At 39.1% G+C, this 19,924-nt stretch overlaps 1 protein-coding gene across 1 annotated transcript in view; it reads right to left on the reverse strand.

The window, feature by feature from the left end:
• Positions 1-2,486: 2,486 nt before the first annotated feature.
• The window catches only part of NELL2 (neural EGFL like 2), a 147,726-nt gene continuing 130,288 nt past the window's right edge, over positions 2,487-19,924 (reverse strand). The window contains exons 17-20 of the mRNA XM_030463366.1: positions 10,003-10,196; positions 8,794-8,970; positions 6,172-6,396; positions 2,487-3,303 (exon numbers count right to left, since the gene is read on the reverse strand). Of these exons, the coding sequence (XP_030319226.1) occupies positions 3,253-3,303; positions 6,172-6,396; positions 8,794-8,970; positions 10,003-10,196 (647 nt within the window). The 3' untranslated portion in view covers positions 2,487-3,252. The remainder of the gene's footprint in view (positions 3,304-6,171; positions 6,397-8,793; positions 8,971-10,002; positions 10,197-19,924) is intronic.

The raw sequence follows: 19,924 nt of genomic DNA on the forward strand, positions 1-19,924 counted from the left end.
CAGAGAGCAGTTTTACAGCACTCCCTGCATAAATATTCACTTTTAAGCATTCTAGGAAAAAGCAATGTCTAGTATTTCACCTATGACTTGATGACCATACTTCCCCAGTTGCACTGGTGAAGGTGGAGCTCTCACAGAGGGTGAAGGTGTCCTTAGTCCTTAGGAGGAGAGAGGCAGCCAGGCAGCCAGCCAGCCCTGTTCTTGCCCATGGTAGATTGGTGAGCACCAGAAATTTGCAGCTGCCTCTTCAACAGTCTACAACACTGCTGCTTTTTGTGAACCAGTTTCACCACAGCACTGAATTCAGCACTGTAACTGAAGACATCTCTGCCTTTATAACTGTAGGCCTATTAACTTAGGGTAATTACTCTGCAGAGAGGAGACAATTCTTTTATGGAAGTTATTGAATTCTGGCTCTTCAAACACTAAAAACAGTGCGTCTGTAATGAAAGGTCAGCAGGAGAGCACAATGTACCTGCTTCATTCAGAAATATAATTTATTTTTTTTTATGGACTATATCATCTGACAGATAATTTAAGCCTGGAAATTAGATGTCAATTTTTTATAATATTTACATTTACTTTTCAAGGGAAATTAAAGACATGAGCTACTAATTACTGGCTTGACTGAACAGAAGGGAGATGAGGAAGAGGGGGTGAAAGGGAATGAAAACAGAGGTCACTGAGGTGTCTCACTGGAGTTTTCTGACTTTTAGAAGAACTCCCAACTGATTAGTAATCTTGAACATTGATAAATTAGATAATATTCTCTCAACCTATTCTCATTTTTTATTTAGCAGAGAACGCCAGCTCGGTTCAGCTGTGCAACTTCTGATTCTTACATACATGGAACACTGATTGTTTCTTCCAAGGATTTGATTCAAGGTCTCCCTATTATGCTATGTCTCAATTCTAGGCTTTTTAGCCTATTTCACATTGTATCACTCTGTGCTTCATGAAGTTACAAGAGCAGAAATATTCTGCAACACTGATGTCAGAGTAAGCAACAAAAGGAGAGAGATGCGTGTTTTCCATCTATATGCAAATTTAATTTTTATTAAAAATTAGTGCTAAACACCAGTATTGCTCTGTCTTTAAGAAAGGATTGAGCAAAAAAACTGAGATTTGAAAACTGAAATTTGAAAAATGTTCACTCTTTTCAAAAGAACCAAGTTTTTCGTGCCTTTCCTGTCTTCCTATACTTATGTGGAATGAAATTTAAGTGCAATTTTTAAACAGTAACACCTTCTGCTAAACCTTCTCTTCAAAATAGGCCTGCAGCTGTCACTGAAATCCACTGGAGATGTGCTTCTGCATCCCAGAGGAAAACATGACCTCCTGACGATTATGAGCAGGGAAGAAAACATTGCACGAAAAGCATCTCCTTTTTTGAGAAGCTAAAACTCTTCTTTAAAAACTTAGATGGCAGCTTGCCAGGAAATGGACAATACAGTAAAACCCCTGAGCATCTGTTATTTATGGAGTAGGTTTATTTGGTATGCAAATCTTTGTAGGCTCAATGGTCCAATGCAGACTATCAGTTTGCAGAATTTTTTTTAGATTTTTAGTCTCTTGGTTTTGTGTGCATTTTTTGCATTCTGTAGCCTGGCATCTCTTGCATTCCCTGTTCCATTAACATCCAGTACTCAGCAGACATAAGGGCTCAAGGGAATACCAGTGGCACGGCATTTGTTTTATCTCCCACTGTACATGAAACACTGTGAAGTAGCATCTATTTGCAGGAAAATAATGTTATTTTGTAAAAAACAACATGGGCTTCTCAGAGGTAATATTAATGGAAGTTTTACCTCTTCAGGTTGCATAACAATCAACCGATGTGTTTTACCTCCACTTTTTGTCACGGAACTGTGATGCATTCCTTACAAATTCAGCCTTTTCAGCCCATAATTTGTAAGCACTGCTTCATGCTTTATTTTGTTTCCACCTGATGTAGCTTCGGTCATGTGGACTCCTTTCTTTTATTGTGCCAACAATTCTGGAGTGAAAATAATGTTTGCATATTGAAGTGATATCCATGTAATATAATACTTTACACAATCAACTAGACCAGCTGTGGAGTTTATAGAAAGACAAACCATCCTGTGGCAGCTGGAGAGAGGAGGAATCTGGAGAAGATGCCCTGTAAATCCTGAGTGGCTCAAGTCACACCCAAATGGTCTGAACCTACTTTGGGTGACAGCATCCTGCTGGCACATAGGATCTGCTCTTTAGGCACATGAATTTTCATTTCAGTTCACTATAATAACTCACATGTATGAAGTTATTTACCTATTCCCAGAAAAATAACAAAGGTATAAATTGATAGGCATAGGATTATGCTGGGGAGAAGCTCCCATCCTTAGAGGAGCCAGACAAGCAATACTGCATGTGGTTCCCAGGTGCCCAGCAATGCTGGTAAGGAAGGAACAGTAAAAACATGCATGAAAATGGAATCCCTGAAGATAAAAGACAGCACACACTGAAACTTAAGGTAAGAGAAATATTTATTTAAATTTGCACAATAACAAGCTTATACTGAACAAATTCAATCAAGAAATAATAGTAAGTGCAGTAAAACAAGGAAATATTGATGACTTTTCCCATCAGAAAACATTAAGAAGCCATGCCTGTGCATCACGGTTTTTCTTTTTGGTTTTTTTTTTTAGGTTTTTTTTCTTTTTACAATAACTTCTAGGTTTGGTTTTTTTTTTTATCAGCGCACATACTGTACATGTCACACCTTAGCTGCTAGGTTCTTTATTCCTGAAGGCTTCATCCTTTTACTCAAATAGCTGCTAAATTCTGCAGTGAGCAATCAAACACATTTGTGCAGATCCAAATATGATTAGGTAAAAATCTCTGCATCGGGTCAAGCGTTGAACTCCCAAAGTTTTTGAAGACCCACTAAGAGCTCCAACTTGATTTTGCATCTTGACATCTTTATGTACAGCATTACAATGTGTCACTTTACACTAACCTAAATATTCTGCGTAATGATGTCAGACAGACGAGTAGCCAAAAGATTTGGGCCTAACCTCATAAAAAGCTTTACACATCTCAGCTTGTCTTTTGTCCCATCAATTCCACTCTGATCCAAGCAACTGAGTTCATCACATATTTGCACTTGAGATGGACAAAACCAATTTAATTTGAATTTTAGTTTTTTACAATTTTTGGTCTAAAGGTCTTTTATTTTTTGTGTGAAGAAAAATTCTTTAACCAGAAACTGCTTTTGAGAGATGGTGGTTGGTATCACAGTTCCTGAAGGCACTGTGGATCCACTGAGCAACAGACGTGGCCATTCTAATGGAAAGAAAAACAGAAAGTTGAATTGAAACCATTAGCATTTTTCATAAAACCAGGTCAATTTAACAGGCTCAGGCACCCCATTCAAACACACAGATTTGTAAAATGAAAGAGAGCTACAGGTTTTCATCAGATTTGTGACACTGCCAAGTCCTTCCATTGCCCAAGGAAATGGGCTATTACGATTCCTCTAATTGCTTCATTTGCTGTGGCTCAAAGGTACAACAGTGAAACTGGAAGAAGCTGGGTTCAGTGAGAGGAATGCTCCCAACATAAAGGTATCAGGCACCTGGTCAAGTACACAAACCTCTTGAACAAGATAGAGCATCTGAGAGTTTTATTTAGATCAGGCAGAAGGGACTCTGGGTTTTATTTAGCCCCAAATGCTTCAAGCTAATACATCCTGGCTGTAACACCAGCTTACATTAATCCATGAAGTGTTTTTTTTTATGATCTAGACATTCTTCAGAGAATATTAACAATTAAGGGAACAGATTGGCTATGGGCATCATTAAAGTACTGGATAAATTGTTTTCTGCATCTCTACTACTTAAGTCTGATTTTAAAATGCTAACAAAACGTGTGTACTATTTTTAAATTACTCCATGTACATTCAGTTAACTGAACTGCCAGGACTGATTAAATACCAAAGTCTGATTCATTCAGACATGTTATTTCACTCCTTCTGTTACACAAGGTTAGACAATCCTACTTCCCACCTTCTTTACTTGTGATTTGAAATGGTTTTGTGGCTAAAGCAGCTTTAGCTGATGCCCAGGTTTCTGAATTCTTAAAGGATTTGTTTAAACCAATTTTGTTACAGCTTCCTTAGAGAGGCTTAAACTGGAGCTTTGACCTTCATGTGATGTTCTGCAAGGAAAGAGTGGGGTGACACAGGGCAAATGAGACAGAGAACTATACAAATTTGGCACAGCACTAAGCAGATCTGGAGGGACTAGGCTGCTTGCATGAAAAAAAATACAACATTAAAATGCTGCCAACATGAGTAGATTCATAGTGTATTTCAAAAAGAAAACTTCCCTGTAAAGAGAACTGAGTATGATTTGGCTTGCTGAGGGATGAAGTGACACATCTTCACTGCTTTGCAGATTCACACTTGAGCAGTATTAAATCTATGAGGTTTGGAAGAGTATCTGTTTTAATCATGTATGTTCACAACACAGTGATAGATTTTATCAGTCTGTGTATGTGTTTACACTGAATACAAATTAACTGATGTTTCAGGTTCAGTCTTCGCTTAAGACAGAAGGGCAGATGGGAGTGGCCATCAGCAGAACCAACATATGATTTCTGCATTGCCACTGATTAGCAGTACAAGGAGAGCACATTGCCCACCACAGAATCTTAAAAGTGCTTTAGAGAAGAATCACACATAATTATTATTTTACAGGTGGGGAAACTGAGGAAAATAACCCTTAATGGCTTGCTCAAGCAAAAAAGTAACTTCTAGCATTGGAATATTTGTATGCCACCAGCTAGACCCCAGAAGCATAGGTTTCTGCATGTAAGCCTCTTTCATAGAATCATAGAATTAGCTGGGTTGGAAGGAACCTCTGAGATCATCAAGTCCAACCCTTGATCCACTACTGCTGCAGTTACCAGACCATGGCACTGAGTGCCACATCCAGTCTCTTTTGAAATATCTCCAGGGATGGAGAATCCACTACTTCCCTGGGCAGCCCATTCCAATGCTTGATCACCCTCTTGGACCCTTTGGTCAGCAGTTGCTTTTGTAATCATTATCCACTCTGTCAGGTCACATCATTTTCTTCTAACCACCAACCTGTTCTGATAACAAGTGCCTGTGCCTCCCTGGCACAAACCACTTCTCTCTTAAAAGGTCTTGGACTCAAGAGCAGCAACTTCTGTTGCACAGAGCGTTGCATGAGGCAAAGCAGAGGAAGACAGTGGTGTTTGACACCTTGTATGTGATCTGGTACTCCCCATCTCTCCCAGAAGGTGTTGAGGTTCAACTATTTTTTATGAGCACCATTTCAAAGTGTTTGGGAAAACTAGAGTTTGGAAAGGACATAGGATAAGGACCAAAATCAACTATGAATTTGAGTAATAATTAAAGATCTCCAGATGAATCCTGCTGTTTTTCTTCCTGGCTACTATCAAGACACTCTCTGTCATTCTTCAGTACTAAATGATGAAATATACAATTCACCATACAGGCTTATTTTGAATGAAAAACTTATTTTAATTTCCCTTTCTTTTCCATCTTTAAAAAGAGAAGCCAGCATACGCATAAGCCAAGAGCCTTTAATTTTTCTTATTTAACTAATTTTCTTATTTTTCCTTTGACTACAAAAACTATTAAATGTTGGAAACATTGTTGATCCTACTACTAATTTTAAAGCAAGAAGGCTCTGTAACCCTGTAACTGGTTCTTTAATTCACAAAATAATTATTGTTGTCAAAAATCAATTCATTCAGTTCTCATAATACTATGGTACCACACAGAACAAAGTTCTTGTCTGAAGTCTAGTCTCACATACCTACCTGTTGTTGCATACGTTTCCAAGATAATATGGAGTTATAGATCAAGAACTGTGATCCAGCCTGAACTGAGCTATTCTGTTTGAAAAGCAAAGCCCACTACAATGCCCACACTGCAGCCCAGGCTGTTGTCCTGCTTCTGACTTGCTAGCACATTAAACTCTCAACCATCGTTCTAGAAGATTCAAGAGTAGAGGTTATTAAGCCTCACACTTTTATTGTTATCTCTGATGCTTTAAAATAAATGTAGACAGCAACTACCCACTGAGCAGACTCAGTGCATTAACATTTATATGCCACAGAACCAGCTGGGACAGGAACATCTCAACTTAATTTCTTTACCTTGCACTCACAGAGGGTGCACTCTGTACCATGCTTAATCCAAGAAGATCCAGTGAAGCGAATGACATTGGTTTCATCCAGACAAGTTTTAGTGATGTCATTGCGAATGGTGTCAGCTTGGCAGGGGTCAGTGACACAGCGTGGGCAGCACTCATTCTCGGGGAGGACGCTGAATTCGCAGTCCACCTCTGGGCATGGCAAGGGCCAGCAGTCAACTTCACCTTGCTGTTTATAAATATGACAAGAAGAGAAGATGATTAACTGTTACTTCTTCTCATTACCCCTTCCTCTGACTCAGCAGTGTGTTTCCTAGCTGGCTGGTTTCATCCATCTGCTCCTATTCAGAAGGCAGCGCAGAGAACACTTGATACTCACTGCCTGTGGGAGACACAACAAGCTGGGTGCTTTTTTCTGCTTTTTTATCCCACTGTTCAGGCAGTGGGATAGTTTCAACTTATTTCAACACACTGCATAAAGCTGCAGCTGAAAATTCTCCATAAACATCATGCAATACAGAATATGGATATCTCCTTGTGAAGCCCTACTTCTGCAAGTGACAGAAGCACTAACAGGGTTGTTGTCCTGGTGTGGGCCAGGATAAAGGTGATTTTCTGTCTTGTACTTTTGCTTTTAGCTAAGTCTCTTGTAAATAGTTGCACTTGCTGAAATTAATAGCAAGTTTCTCAGACAGTTTGTGCTTCTAGGACTGATATCACTTGATGTTTATAGTTACTGCTAGAGACTGGTATGCAGAGCCAAGGACACTTCTCAGCTCTGAGGAAAACTTTAACCCTCCAGAAGGAAGAAAGAGGTCCCACCTGCAGCACTCCTTTGGGGAGGAACAGACAAGATAGATGCCAGAATTGACCAAACAGAGTATTCCATCCCATATACGTCATACTCAGTATAAATTTGAGGCATCACGAGGGCCAAGCCACACTTCCAGTTTCCCGCTGCCTGTCCTTCCTGCCTTTCCTGCTTCCCTTCCTTCACCCGGCATCCTGGAAGGATTCCGTCCGTTTGTCTGCCTGTGGTCCTGATCCGTGCCAGCCCATATCTGTGTGTTCCTGCCTCCAGTTCCCGACTGCTGCTGACTCCAGGAGTCCAGCCTGGACTTTCCCAGGGCTGCCCTGCAGCCTTGGTGATGACATGAGAGTTACTGGGGGAAAAGGGGGGAGGAATGTGGTATCCATTTTCCTGTATATTTGTATATATTTAGTAATTTTTCCTATTTATCATTACTGTTTCATTAAAGTTGTGTAGTTTAGTTTCCAACCCATAAGTCTCTCTTCCTTATTCTCTCTCCTTTCTTTATCAGGGAGGAGAGAGAGATTAATAGAGAGCGTCTGTTACTCAGTTTAATTGCCGGGCCAGTGTTAAACCGTGACAGTTGTACAGCAAAACTGCTTCAAAAGCTTTGGTTTCATTGAGTTCTTACTTCTATTTGGACTGGCTTGCCATAGAGATCTCCCAATGGGAGATGGGTCAGAGTTTACCTCTGCCACAGTTACAAATATAGGGGCTGGACTAAGGGTGTCAAGCCACCAGCAGCCCAATGCAGAAAGTATTGTGAAGTTGCTCTTTTACAAAGTTCTCATCTGGGTCAATTTTCATCTTCTTGAGTCACATGCTGGTAAAAATGAAAGCAATCTTAAAACCAGTCACTGATCTTGAAATCCCAATTTATTTTTTGCAGCGATGGACAGTACAGGGAGCAGACAATACGTCATCACCAGGAAAAATCCCTGGCAACTGAAAGAAAGCAAGTTTTAGTCACACAAGTAGTATCTCAAACAAAAGCCAAAAAGACATTTACTGAGATCCCAAACTGTAAGTTGTTTTTGTGTGCTTTTAAGATATTTAATGAAGCACCTGGTAAGCTATTTCACTGGATTTTTAGCAGTGGTAACACTGAGAGCAGAGTGTCTACATAAGTAGGTTTCTGGCTGTTACTTATGATACTCTGACAAAAGGAAACTGAGAGATGGACTAGGCTTTAAGTTTTGGAGATAACCTGTGATAAAAGCTAGGTTTTTTTATCTTGGGATTTCTTCTGTCATGGAAACTTCCTGAGCAGCTTTATGTTTTTTTCTCAGACTCTGAAATACATGCCTAGGAAAAAGATCATAAGCTTCAATGGATTTTTTTTTTCTTCAAACATCACTATTTTGAAAAATGCATCACGTCTTATTATTGTTTTCTGTTACCCAGAATGTCTGAATATGTAAACAAATTTTAGCCTGCCCACATCCTTGAAATCATCTCTTGTGATAATAAATACATATTTGTAATATGTATTTATTTAGAATATTATACAGCTTCATCAGTCTCTGAATGAGTGAACGCGAGTGTTGCTCGGTAGGTGCCATATCCAAATGACCTCCACTCTACTCTAAAACAATCTTCATGATTAAATAATTTCTATTACACCTATTGTGTCAAATTGCACTTTTGACTGGAACTTGACAACACTGACAAATAGCCATGAAAACCGAGTTTCTATTATCCACATCCTCCAAAGGGAATTCAGTGGATGCTAGTGCATGAGAATTAACTGTTCGCAGATCAGAATCTCTCATCCTTTTGCCTTCCTGTCTCTGCTGCTGTAAGCAGAAGCCTTACCAAACAGCGACACTGCTGACAGTTCTGTATCCAGGAGTCACCACTGTTGTAGGAAAGCTCCCCACTCTGATGTAAACATTGACTGCTGAGCCTTGGGTCACATTCAGGACAGCAGAATAGGTCGACGGTGGGATTTTCACAGTCACAGACCATTCGCCGGCACATCACGTATCCACTCTGTTGTTGGAAGACAGGTATAGAGGGATGGCAGAAATCTGACCAAATCCAGCATTACTTGTACCAAAATTTGGTTTTTTGGGCATGACTCTAAGCCGTGAGGTTTTGCACCATATGATGTCTTGGTCAAAATATAATTCAAAGAGGGGCAGAAACCACAAAACCCACTCAGTAGGTACCAAAATGTGTCCTTGTTGTCTTACATACGTCCTTCATACATCCAACCTTCAAGATAGCTTTTACCTAAACTGATGAAACCCAAGGGTGTTTTTCCCAAGAGTCAAATTTAATGGATTATACTAAATTTATGTCCTTCTCATACACATGCTAGTCAAGTCTGGCTTTAAACTCCCAGGTCATTCCCTCTCTTCTGTAATTATTCACATAAGGAAGATGATAGGTAGCGTGAAATTAAATTCATGCCCATGAAACTTGAGCTGCTGAAATGCTTAGGACTTTGTCAACAGAGTATGGGGCTTTCATTCTCCAGCAGCATTTAGCCTGGGACCAAGGTTTCCACAGCTAACATCTGAGAAAGCTAAACTGAATTACTCTGCAGATACAGAACTTTCTGCTATTTATAGCCATCTGCTAGAGATACTGGCGTCAGTCACCAGTGCCAACATGTCTAGACAGACAGTTTCTTTGCATGAAAATGCCATTATTCACACTAAAAAAAAAAAACAAACAACCAACAAAACAAAACAAAAACCCCAACAAAACAAACAAACAAACAAAAACCAAACAAACCAAAAATCCCCAAAACACTTGGTGGTGTCTCTACTAAGAAAATTAGAAAATTGTACTATTGTCCTTCTCCCAGTATCACATAATAAACCTTCTGTGGAAGTTCTGCACTGGTAGATTGGAAAGAAACTCTCCCCCAAACCATATAATATATTTATTTCCAGTTTTAGCACCACATGCACACCTGGGGAGGCAACTAAACCAGAAAATTGGCTTGAATCATGACACACTTCCCTTCAGCCCTACCACTATCTTGCAGAAACACCAAGTTCTATTTCTACTGACCTGGCACGAGCAGACAGAGCATCTGTCATTCTCCAGCACCCAAATCTGACCATTGTGCTTGATTTTGTTTTCGTGGATACAGTCTCCTGTGCAGTTCTTGCCATGAGGACATCGACAGTCGTAGCCACCATCCAAGTTAAAGCAAACAGTGTCATTGGCACAGGTGTGCCTTCCAGTGCCACATTCATCAATGTCTGCAAAAAAATCACCATGGAGTGCTCTTAGACCACATTCAATCATCAAATAGGTTCTTGTGGCAGTCGATATAAATGATTCTTAGCCATTAAAGCCCTCAGCTGCAAATTGATTTCCACTCCACCAGAACAGGAAGAAACAACTTCAAAGTTCACAAAAAATATTTTTCAAGTCACGTCAACTTTGAAAACATGGTATTTTGAGTTTTTCTACACATAAGTGAATGCTATTGAGTAAAGTAGTTAGAACGAAGCAATCACAGGAAACGTAAGAACAAAAATCATTCTGAGCTCCTTAAAGAGCATTAGTCTGGGGCAACTGTTCATGTGCAGTTAAACAAGAAAAGCTGCAGAATCTTTTTTTCAAAACCTTTTGCTGTCTCTGTCTAGCACAATTTTTTAGTTCACTTGCTGAGAGTTTAATGTGAAGGGTGACACTCTAAGACTATTTTAAGCCAGTACATTGTGCTTTAAGTTTCATCATTTATTTGGGTGGGCAAACTGGAATATTTTAATTATTGAAGTTGCAGTGACATCTATAGTCCTTGTGTCTAGCACAGAAAATAAGGAAAAAAAATATCTCCAGTGAATAAAGGTAAATGACTTCAAAACAATCATATTTCAAAGAATTCAAGAGTACTTTTAAAGGGCTGCTTCATCAAGGTACACAAAAATTATTCTGCAAGGGCAAACTGGCAGCACACACTGCCTTCTACTTGAATAGCCTTTATTTAGCTTTTAAAGCTGCCCATATGGAGAAAATTTATCTGGGAAAAAAGCTTTGAAAGGGCGTGAAATAATGAGCTCTATGCTATCAAATGTGGAAAACACTGGAAGAGTAAAGGCTAGATATATGGAGTGTGTAAATATCAGTACACTGAGCTCAGTTCTACATACACATTCTACATGATGCTGGCAAACTGTACATGAGCCAGCACTGTGCCCTGGCAGCCAGGAGGGACAACCATGTCCTAGGGTGCATCAAGCAGAGCATCACCAGCAAGTCAAGGGAGGGGATTGTCCCATTCTGCTCTGCACTGGTGTGGCCTCACCTTGGGCACTGTGTGCAGTTTGGGCATCACAGTATTGAAAAGACATCAAACTATTGGAGCCTCCAAAGGAGAGCAACAAGGATGGTGAAGGGTCTGGAGGGAATGACTTGTGAGGAGCAGCTGAGGTCACTTGGATTGTTCAGTCTGGAGGAAAGGAGGCTGAGGGGTGACCACATTGCAGTCTGTGGCTTTCTCACAAGGGAAGGAGATGGGACTGGTATTGATTTTTCACTCCTGTGGCCAGAGACAGGACTTGGAGAAATGGTAGGAAGCTGAATCAGGGGAGGTTTAGGATAGATATTAGGAAAAGATTTTTAACCCAGAGGGCAGTTGAGCAGTGGAATAAGCTCCCCAGGCAAGTGGTCACAGTACCAAGCCTGCCTGACTTCAAGAGTTTGGATGATGCCCTAAGGCACATGGTGTGCTCCTGGGGCTGCCCTACTCAGGTACAGGAGCTGGACTTGATGGTCCTGATGGGTCCCTTCCAACTCAGCATGTTCTATGATGCTATGATAGGATTTCACAACAGTGAACAGCCTGGCCCAAGCTCTTTATTAATAGAGTTCATTAAAAGTAGCCTTGTGCTATTCAACTGTCCAACAGATCAGCACAAGACAACAAGCAATATTTTCATCAATTTCATGAATGTCTCTTTCACCATCAGTGTAAAAAATCAGCAAATCAGCTTTGGGATCAGCAATGGAAATGAAACCTCCAATTCACCTCAAGCACATTCAGTTTAAAGAAAAATAATTCAATTATCATTTCAATTCCAAGTGTAGTTGCAGTCAAAAAAAAAAAGTAAACAAGTTGCTAATTTGAATATGAATTGGGGTGAAAAAACAGCAGGGAAATTATTAGAAATCCACTGTATAAATAAGCAGCATTGTGGGTTTCCTTGAAATACAGTGCAATAACAGCAGCACTGTCACAAAAGAAAAAAAAAAATTACAAAATTACTAAGGCTTATGGGAAGGATGAAGGAAATATCATTTAAGAAGAACTGAAAAGATATGGATTGCTCCTCTCTTAAAGAATGTCACCAAGAAGGGATATAACAAAAAAAATATACTCCAGAGAAGACATGTTGAGAGCATTTGTCCTCAATACTGACTAACATACAAGACAGGGGACAGTGAATGAAACTGAAAGGCAAGAAATTTAGGTCTGATAAAAGGAAATAACTTTTCATACTATGCATAAATGAACTGCAACACTCACTGCCACGAAGTGGCAAGAGAGGGGAAAAAATAATGTAGCCAGAAGTGTATAAAGCCAGCAAGAATATTCATAGAATAGTTTGGGATGGAAAGGAACTTGAAACTCATCTAGTTCCAATCCCCCTACTTGGGCAGGGACACTTCACACTAGATCAGGCTGCTCACATTCAATTTGCAATGATAACAGATTTTGAAAGAGAGAGTATATTTCATGGGTTGGGGTCTATGGTGCCCTTATTTACACATTGGATAATCTAGAACAGTCAGATCATCTCAGAACTCCACATCTTCTACCTCGCTACCTTCTGAAGCATCTGGAGTCCACCACTGTTGCCACAGGGCAGAAGATAATTGGGATGAAGAACTTCATTCAGTGAGGCTGCCCTGAAACTTTGCAAGCAGACGGAAACCACCCAGCAAGGACTCATCATTAATGGACCAAAGTCCACGTGGAGGCTGAGCAGCCTCCAGCCTTGACAGCTTTTAGACAAGTAGCTAACAGAAGTGGTTTCAGTGAGTCTGGTCTAGGCAGAGCAGAGGGAAGAAAGAGCTGCTCTCACCTTCCTCTGTTTTGTCTTAAACCCATACTGGAAGCAATACAACCTGGCAATTTAAAATGAAGTCCTACATATACTCAGTCTAACTGGGTTTAAGGTATGCAATAAAGGGAACAAACACAAATCCTATTTAAATACAGTAATTAAATTATCAGCAGGATTCTCTTTATCGCTGAAGTAATTTAAAAAAATAAGTTCCCAACACTTGCATTCATTTGTTTAAAACACTCTTCTGTAAAAATTTTCACATAGTTTTTGTCATAAATAAATAATATCATTTCTCAACAACCTGGTTACTAAACTGAAAGCAGCTATTTTTAATGAGAGACTTAATGAAGTCCAGCTGCCATGTAAATAAAAACAGTTTCCTTTAAAGAACAAGTGGTGACCCTATAAACACTGTCTGCATTTGGCATGTAAGTGCAAGTGTATTTCACAATTTTTCCATGAGGAAAAGGCTTCTATTTAGTTTGTGATTCTAACCTAATCAGAAACAGCAGTGTGTTTATAACACAGCAAGAAAAACACAAATTTTGCATGTATGAAATTCTCACCTGCATTATTCATCCACATCAAACTTCAGGCATTATCTACAAAGAACTTGGACTCAAATCATCCATACCAAGGAAAACTTTGGTAAACCTTATTAATCTGGATTTTAATGGATGGTGAATTATTATGTTACTAATATTTTTTTAACAGCCATAACCATCTCTCCCATTTCTCAAAACCATATGGAGAGGGTTCATTGTGCCTTGAATCTTTTGTGACTGGAAAAGGCAGAAGAGAGGATTACAGACAGGTTGCATATTTCCAGTATATCTAGAGTAGGAGGCATATTATTATCTCTCCCATGTTGTTTGAAAAAAGAACAAACAAACCAAAAAATAAACCCCAGAAAACAACCAAACAGAAACAGAACACACAACAACAAAACAAACAAACAAACAAAACAAAACAAACCACAAAACTAAATAATTCACTTCAGGCTATTTACAAGACCCTGCTTAAGAATCAAGCAGCTTGGATGTTGTAACAGTAGAACACCAAGTTTAGAAAGACTTGGATGTTTGCCTCAGGGAAAAAAAAAAAACCACCAAAAAACCTACAAAAAAGCAAAACAAAACAAAACAACAAAAAATCCCAGAAACAAAATGTAATTAGTTACCTAGTGCTGAACTGAGAACTGGTTTTTATTTATCTAATCTACACGAAAAAACTGCAGGAGCTTTGTTCTGGCACACTTTTTTCTTTCCCTGTTCTTACCATCATCCCTGGGTACAACTTAATGTTGCAATGACAGAGGAGTACCAAGGATGAAGAAGTAGTGATGCATGTTAAGGAAAGCTAGGAGCTGATTGTAGCACAGGTAATTTCATGCCTGCACAGGAAAAATACTGGCCTAAAGCTGTACAAAATTGTGACAAAATTGTTTACAAAATTTATGGCCTCAGGTTGCATCAGGGGAGATTTAGGTTGGATATCAAAAGAAATTTATTTACAGAAAGGGTTGTTAAGCACTGGCACAGGCTCCCCAGGGAGGTAGTTGAGTCTTCATCCCTGAATTTGTTTAAAAATCATCTGGATGTGGTGCCTGGGGACATGGTTTAGTGGTGGATCATCAGAAATAGGGTAATAGGGTTAGGATGAGGTTGGACTTGATGATCTTGAAGGTCTTTTCCAGCCTGAGCATTATTATGATTCCGTGATTCTATGACAGTATCACCCTGGAATGATTAAACTCTATTTGCAATATTTGAGAGACTCCAAGGGCATAACACTCCAGAACAGAGGAACTTCCATTGCCCTGCTAGGTTGTGACCCAATCTGTATTTAACAGATTTACTGACTGCTTCTTGGAACAGATACTTAAAGAATCCCAAAGGGACAAAGTACCATTTGACTTGTCCCTGAGCACTGTGCAGGCTCACAGTCAAGTTGTCTCTACTGAACATCTATTCTGTACTGGTGACCCAACAGTGACCACATCATTTGCAGGTTAAAAGAATTTAAAAGCTGCAAAAAATCTCTGTGGTAGTCATTTCATTTTCAAAGGGGGAATTATGCTAAAATGATGAAGTTTTACAGAATAATCAAAACTAGTGTCCAAAGATGTTTCAGATAGAAAGGGGATTGTTTGAAAATATTATATTATATATTCAGAGTAAATGTATCCTATACTAATGAAAAAATACTTTCATGGGGGATAAATTTCACATAATGCATCTTTATTCAAAGACTTTCGTGGCCCTTCTTGGATAATGCATGCTCTTAAAGGAAGCACGTGCCATGGAATAAAAGATGTAAATGACTCACAGGTTAATAGTTTATTAGTTAGTAATAAAGGGCAGAAATAAATGGTCAGGTTGTCACAAACCACAGTTGTTCCAGGGAAGATCCCCAAGAATCTGTGCCAGACTGTGTGATGCCCAACAATATTTAGTCATCAGGTGAAACAAATGGACAGTGAGATGAAAAAGGCTGTTGATAAGACAGTATTAAAACCAAAAATTGACAGTGAAATATAGAAGTATTTAATGATATTAATTGAGTAAACAATAATATGTCGGGTGAGATTCAGTTGTAAGGTGCATAGGAAAACACCCTTTAGAAAAACAAACCAGTCTTTTGGATCTATTCTGGAAAGGGATCTTGGAGCTGTTATGGATAGCTCTAAATAATGGCAGCTCAATGATATTTAGGGCAAAAAAGTACAAACTCAAAATAATTTCAAGGGAGTATGAACATGGCACAATTAGAAAATAACCCATGTATACTTTGCTAAGTAGTTACAGAGGGCTCAGAGATGCATTCTGATACAGCTGATGGGAATGTGTAATGTTCCCTACTCCAAAGAGCAGCTATCCAGTTTTACAGTTTTACAGGCAGGACCTCCAAAAAGGTTTTTCCCCAGACATGGTTTCCCAATAGTGTTGTTCTGACAGCAGTTAGAGTGTTATCTGTGTGAAGAAAAGACTTGGCCATTGAGAAATGCTGTTGGAAGAAATGGGTTGGAGTGGTGGACAAGCTTCCTTCTCTGAAACATCTGAAGTTTCTCAATTACTTCTGGGGAGTAAACAAGATGACAAGATGAAGATACCTGAATACTTTATGCTTAAGACAAAACAGGAAGGAATGCATTTGATTGGGAACCCAAACTCTTCTAAACAGAAAGTTTGGTTTCTCTTCTTCTCTGTCCTAAGTAAACCTATCCTATTGGCTGATGTAATCATTCTTCAAAGAACATGAGAATTGTGAACAATTTATTCCTGACTCCATGCAAGCCAGCTGTCAGATTGCTTAGCAAATATGGAGAATGAAGAGTTGAGACTTAAGATGTCAGTAAAACCAGTTTCACAGAGATGTTGTTTCCTGACACAGTAAATGTGTTCAAATAGCTATCTTATAAAACATAGAGATGAAGTTTCTGTTTTAATTCTCATTCTTGAAAAGATGCCAGTTTTGTACTCCACCCACACTCCAGAATATTGTAATGCTAATATGTCTTATATCATATCTGCCTTCTTTTTGGTGATGCTAAAGTTGGATTCCCAGACTGAATAATGAAGCCTTAATGCCTACAGCTCTGTTTGGGATGGATGAAAAAAAAAAAAAAGTCACTTTATTTGTTGACCTTTTTTGATCATGAGTAAAGATGAAAAGATTTCAATGGATCTTTGAGTGCTAGCAAGATTTCCTGCCAAAGAGTAGTGATTCTTTATTTCCTATCTCCTTAAGTGCTATCAACAACAAAGCTTCTGTTAAATATTACCAGCACTGTAGAAAGATCTAAGTGTAGGACTCTGAACTGAGAGTGGGTTTTTTTGAATTACAAGAAATTTCATGTACTATTTAAATACTGGACGTACTCTGAGCTAAAGCCAGACATCCTGACAATCAGCAATCCCTTGTCCATTCATTATGGTTCAGGAGCATTCTGAGGATTTTATTGTGCCTCCATTACTCATTATCCTGGACTGTGGAACATAATGGCCAAGTAGAGCCCAAGCTCTCTGTGTGATCAGGCAGCCTGCTCTAACATACAGAGACAGAAGGGATTTTACTTCTGCAAGCAGGACAGCAGAAGCAGAAGACAAATATTGTTGGGGTTTTTTTCCAGTGGTGCCTCATGACAGAGCAAGAGGTAGCAGGTACAAACTTGAACATAGGAAGTTCTATCTAAAAATGAAGAGGAACTTCTTTACTTAGAGGGTAGCTGAGCACTGGAACAGTTTGCCCAGAGAGGTGATGGATTCTCTGGAGATATTCAAGCCTTCCTGGCTGCCATCCAGTGTGACTTGCTCTAGGTGAATTTACCCTGGAAAATGTTGGACTAGATGATCTCCAGAGGTCCCTTCCAACCCCTCTCATTCTGTGATTCTGTAAAATAACAAGATATTTCAGAACAGAAATCCTAAACTGTGAGTTTACATACAGATGAAACTTTTCAACCAAAAAAAGATTCTTATTTGAACTGGGCATTCTGGACTTGCAGCCCTTAAATTTGCACCTGCCTCATTTAAAGAATGTGGTACCTGCTGAAAAGGAAGGTATGTTGATCTCATATTCTGTATCAACAACAGATGGTACCTGCCAGATACTCTTGGTAAGTTCTAAGGGGCTGCATTAATTAGGGAGTTCTCCTTCAGACCTGGAGGTATGCAAGATGTCCAACAGCTGCTGAGGTACAACCAACAGGTTTCTGCTACAAACCAATACAGCTGCTTCCTTCAGCTGATTTTAGAAGCTTTTAGACATTGCAGGGAACATATCAAAGGAATCAAGGTCTTATACACAGAACTGCAGAGTAAATATTAACTGGGCCCGAAAGCTCTTATTTTAGGATTCTGTCCTCAGTGGTTCCATTTTTTTAATGCAATGAAGCTTGAGGCTGCAATATCTACTATCTTATCCAACTCTCTTTTATGAAACAGTACATGAGAGACAACCTTCAGAGCACCAATAAGATTGTGTAAAAAAACTATAAGGAAGACCTGTTGAGGGGCAAGGAGCAAGATACCAGGTAATATACCATGTTAATTTACATATATATTTACATATATATAAATGTAAGATTTCCCAAACCTATATAGTTCTCAAAGACTAAATGGCTTTCTAATCTTAACCACTTTTCTGGAAATAAGATGATGCATAACATAATTCTTATTCCAAGGGGAAAGCAGCAAGTGCTGGTAAGAGGCTGAAGCCCTACAGTTGCATTTTTTTCCCATTTCTCTCAGTAACAGTTATAAAGACCACAGGTCTACCCAGGACTCTAATGTGGAGCAGAACTAATAGCAAAGGAATCTTTAGGCCTTCCATTGCCTGTAGGTATAATAAAATGGGATTATGAATTTTTGCATTCAAGTACATTAGTCAAAATATTCAATATTCTCAGTCATGCCAAAGAAGCAGCACTAGCCAAGGTCAATATATGTGTAAAACAGGCAATTCAGCAACTATGATTTCTCTCTTAGGCACTGACAAAATCTAATGCTACCAAGAATACCAGCCCTAGCTAGGAATTTTCAGTACAATGTCATCATGGGACCGTTTTCTGGAAAAGGCGTAGGTGCAGTTTTGGTGTTCTGTTAAAATAAGGTCTTTAAGGAAATGCTCCTGTGCTTCTGTGATTTTAACAGAGGTGTTTCCACTTGAATCTTCAAAATTGGAGCTTTTGCTAAAGGAAACAAGTTTCAGACTAACACTGATCACAGGAATGCTTTCCGTACTGTTGTCAGCACATGTCCAGAGGACAAAGACAGATCCATATTTGAGGCAGACCATAGAGAAAAGATTTGAATACACACTTCCTTGGCTTTTAAATGTTTTCTCCACTGAAAGAGGGAACTCTTTTAAAAACAACTAAAATTTAGAAAAGATGAGCCTGGACAAGATTATCATGCACTCCATAGCACCACTACTTTGAAGTTGTCCCCTTCGAAAGTAAAACTAACAAGCCCTCAAAAAAACACATTCTAATCCCCATGAGTTTTAAATTCTTTGTTCCCCAAGAGAGAAATCAAGGCAGGCCTAGTTTCTCTTCAGTGTAATTCAGCATTGTTCCTTCTACAGTTCTGTAAGCTGTACCACTTGCACAAGCAAGGCATCTTCAGAGGACACTGAATGCAGCAAGAAGCTCATACGGCTCATTCAGGTGGGAAGTGGAAAAGTGAGATTTGAAATCTGAGAATAGTACAGCCTGGAAGTTGTTCCCCATCACAGAGAGTCTCTAAAAGACCATCCACCAACAGTTCAATCTAATCAGCTCCAACTAGAGCATACTGAAGAAGTGACAAAAGAAATCCATTTTATTATGTCTTTAAGCCCAGTAGGGGAATCTCTCACAGATGAAAGATCTGACAGCAGAGAAACCAATTGCTTTTTGCACTGTTCAACTTTCCATACTGCAATGGATTTTAGGTTGTCTCCTCATACCTTTTCAGGGTTTATTTTCTATCTGAGACACAAAGTCACAGGCTTCAATCCAATAAAATGTGATGTAGTAAGACTAATAAAATATCTAATCTTCCTCCCCATCTGCAGTTGCAACACATTCCAAAATTTGGAGCTATAATCAATCAAATTGAAAGCAATCCGCTGTCAGTGACTAGGGTTATCAGCAATGAAAATAGTTTCCTGGTATCTGTAATTTAATTCTAATTACTTGTTATCCTCTGTGTATGTTTAATAAAGAGCTGCTGGCACTTTGTAGAAAAGGTCAAAGCATTATAATAATTGCCACCCCTGCATACAAGTCTCAATCCCCATATTTCTTTTTCCTTGGCTTTTCATTTGCTTAGAAATTGCTGCTTAATTGGTGCTTGTTTGCACACGTCTTAACAGAGTCACTTTGTATCACTTAAATCTCTTGAGACAGCACATGCCAAATCACTATC

This window comes from Calypte anna, chromosome 1, assembly GCF_003957555.1.
Source record: "Calypte anna isolate BGI_N300 chromosome 1, bCalAnn1_v1.p, whole genome shotgun sequence".
NCBI classification, from domain to species: domain Eukaryota; kingdom Metazoa; phylum Chordata; class Aves; order Apodiformes; family Trochilidae; genus Calypte; species Calypte anna.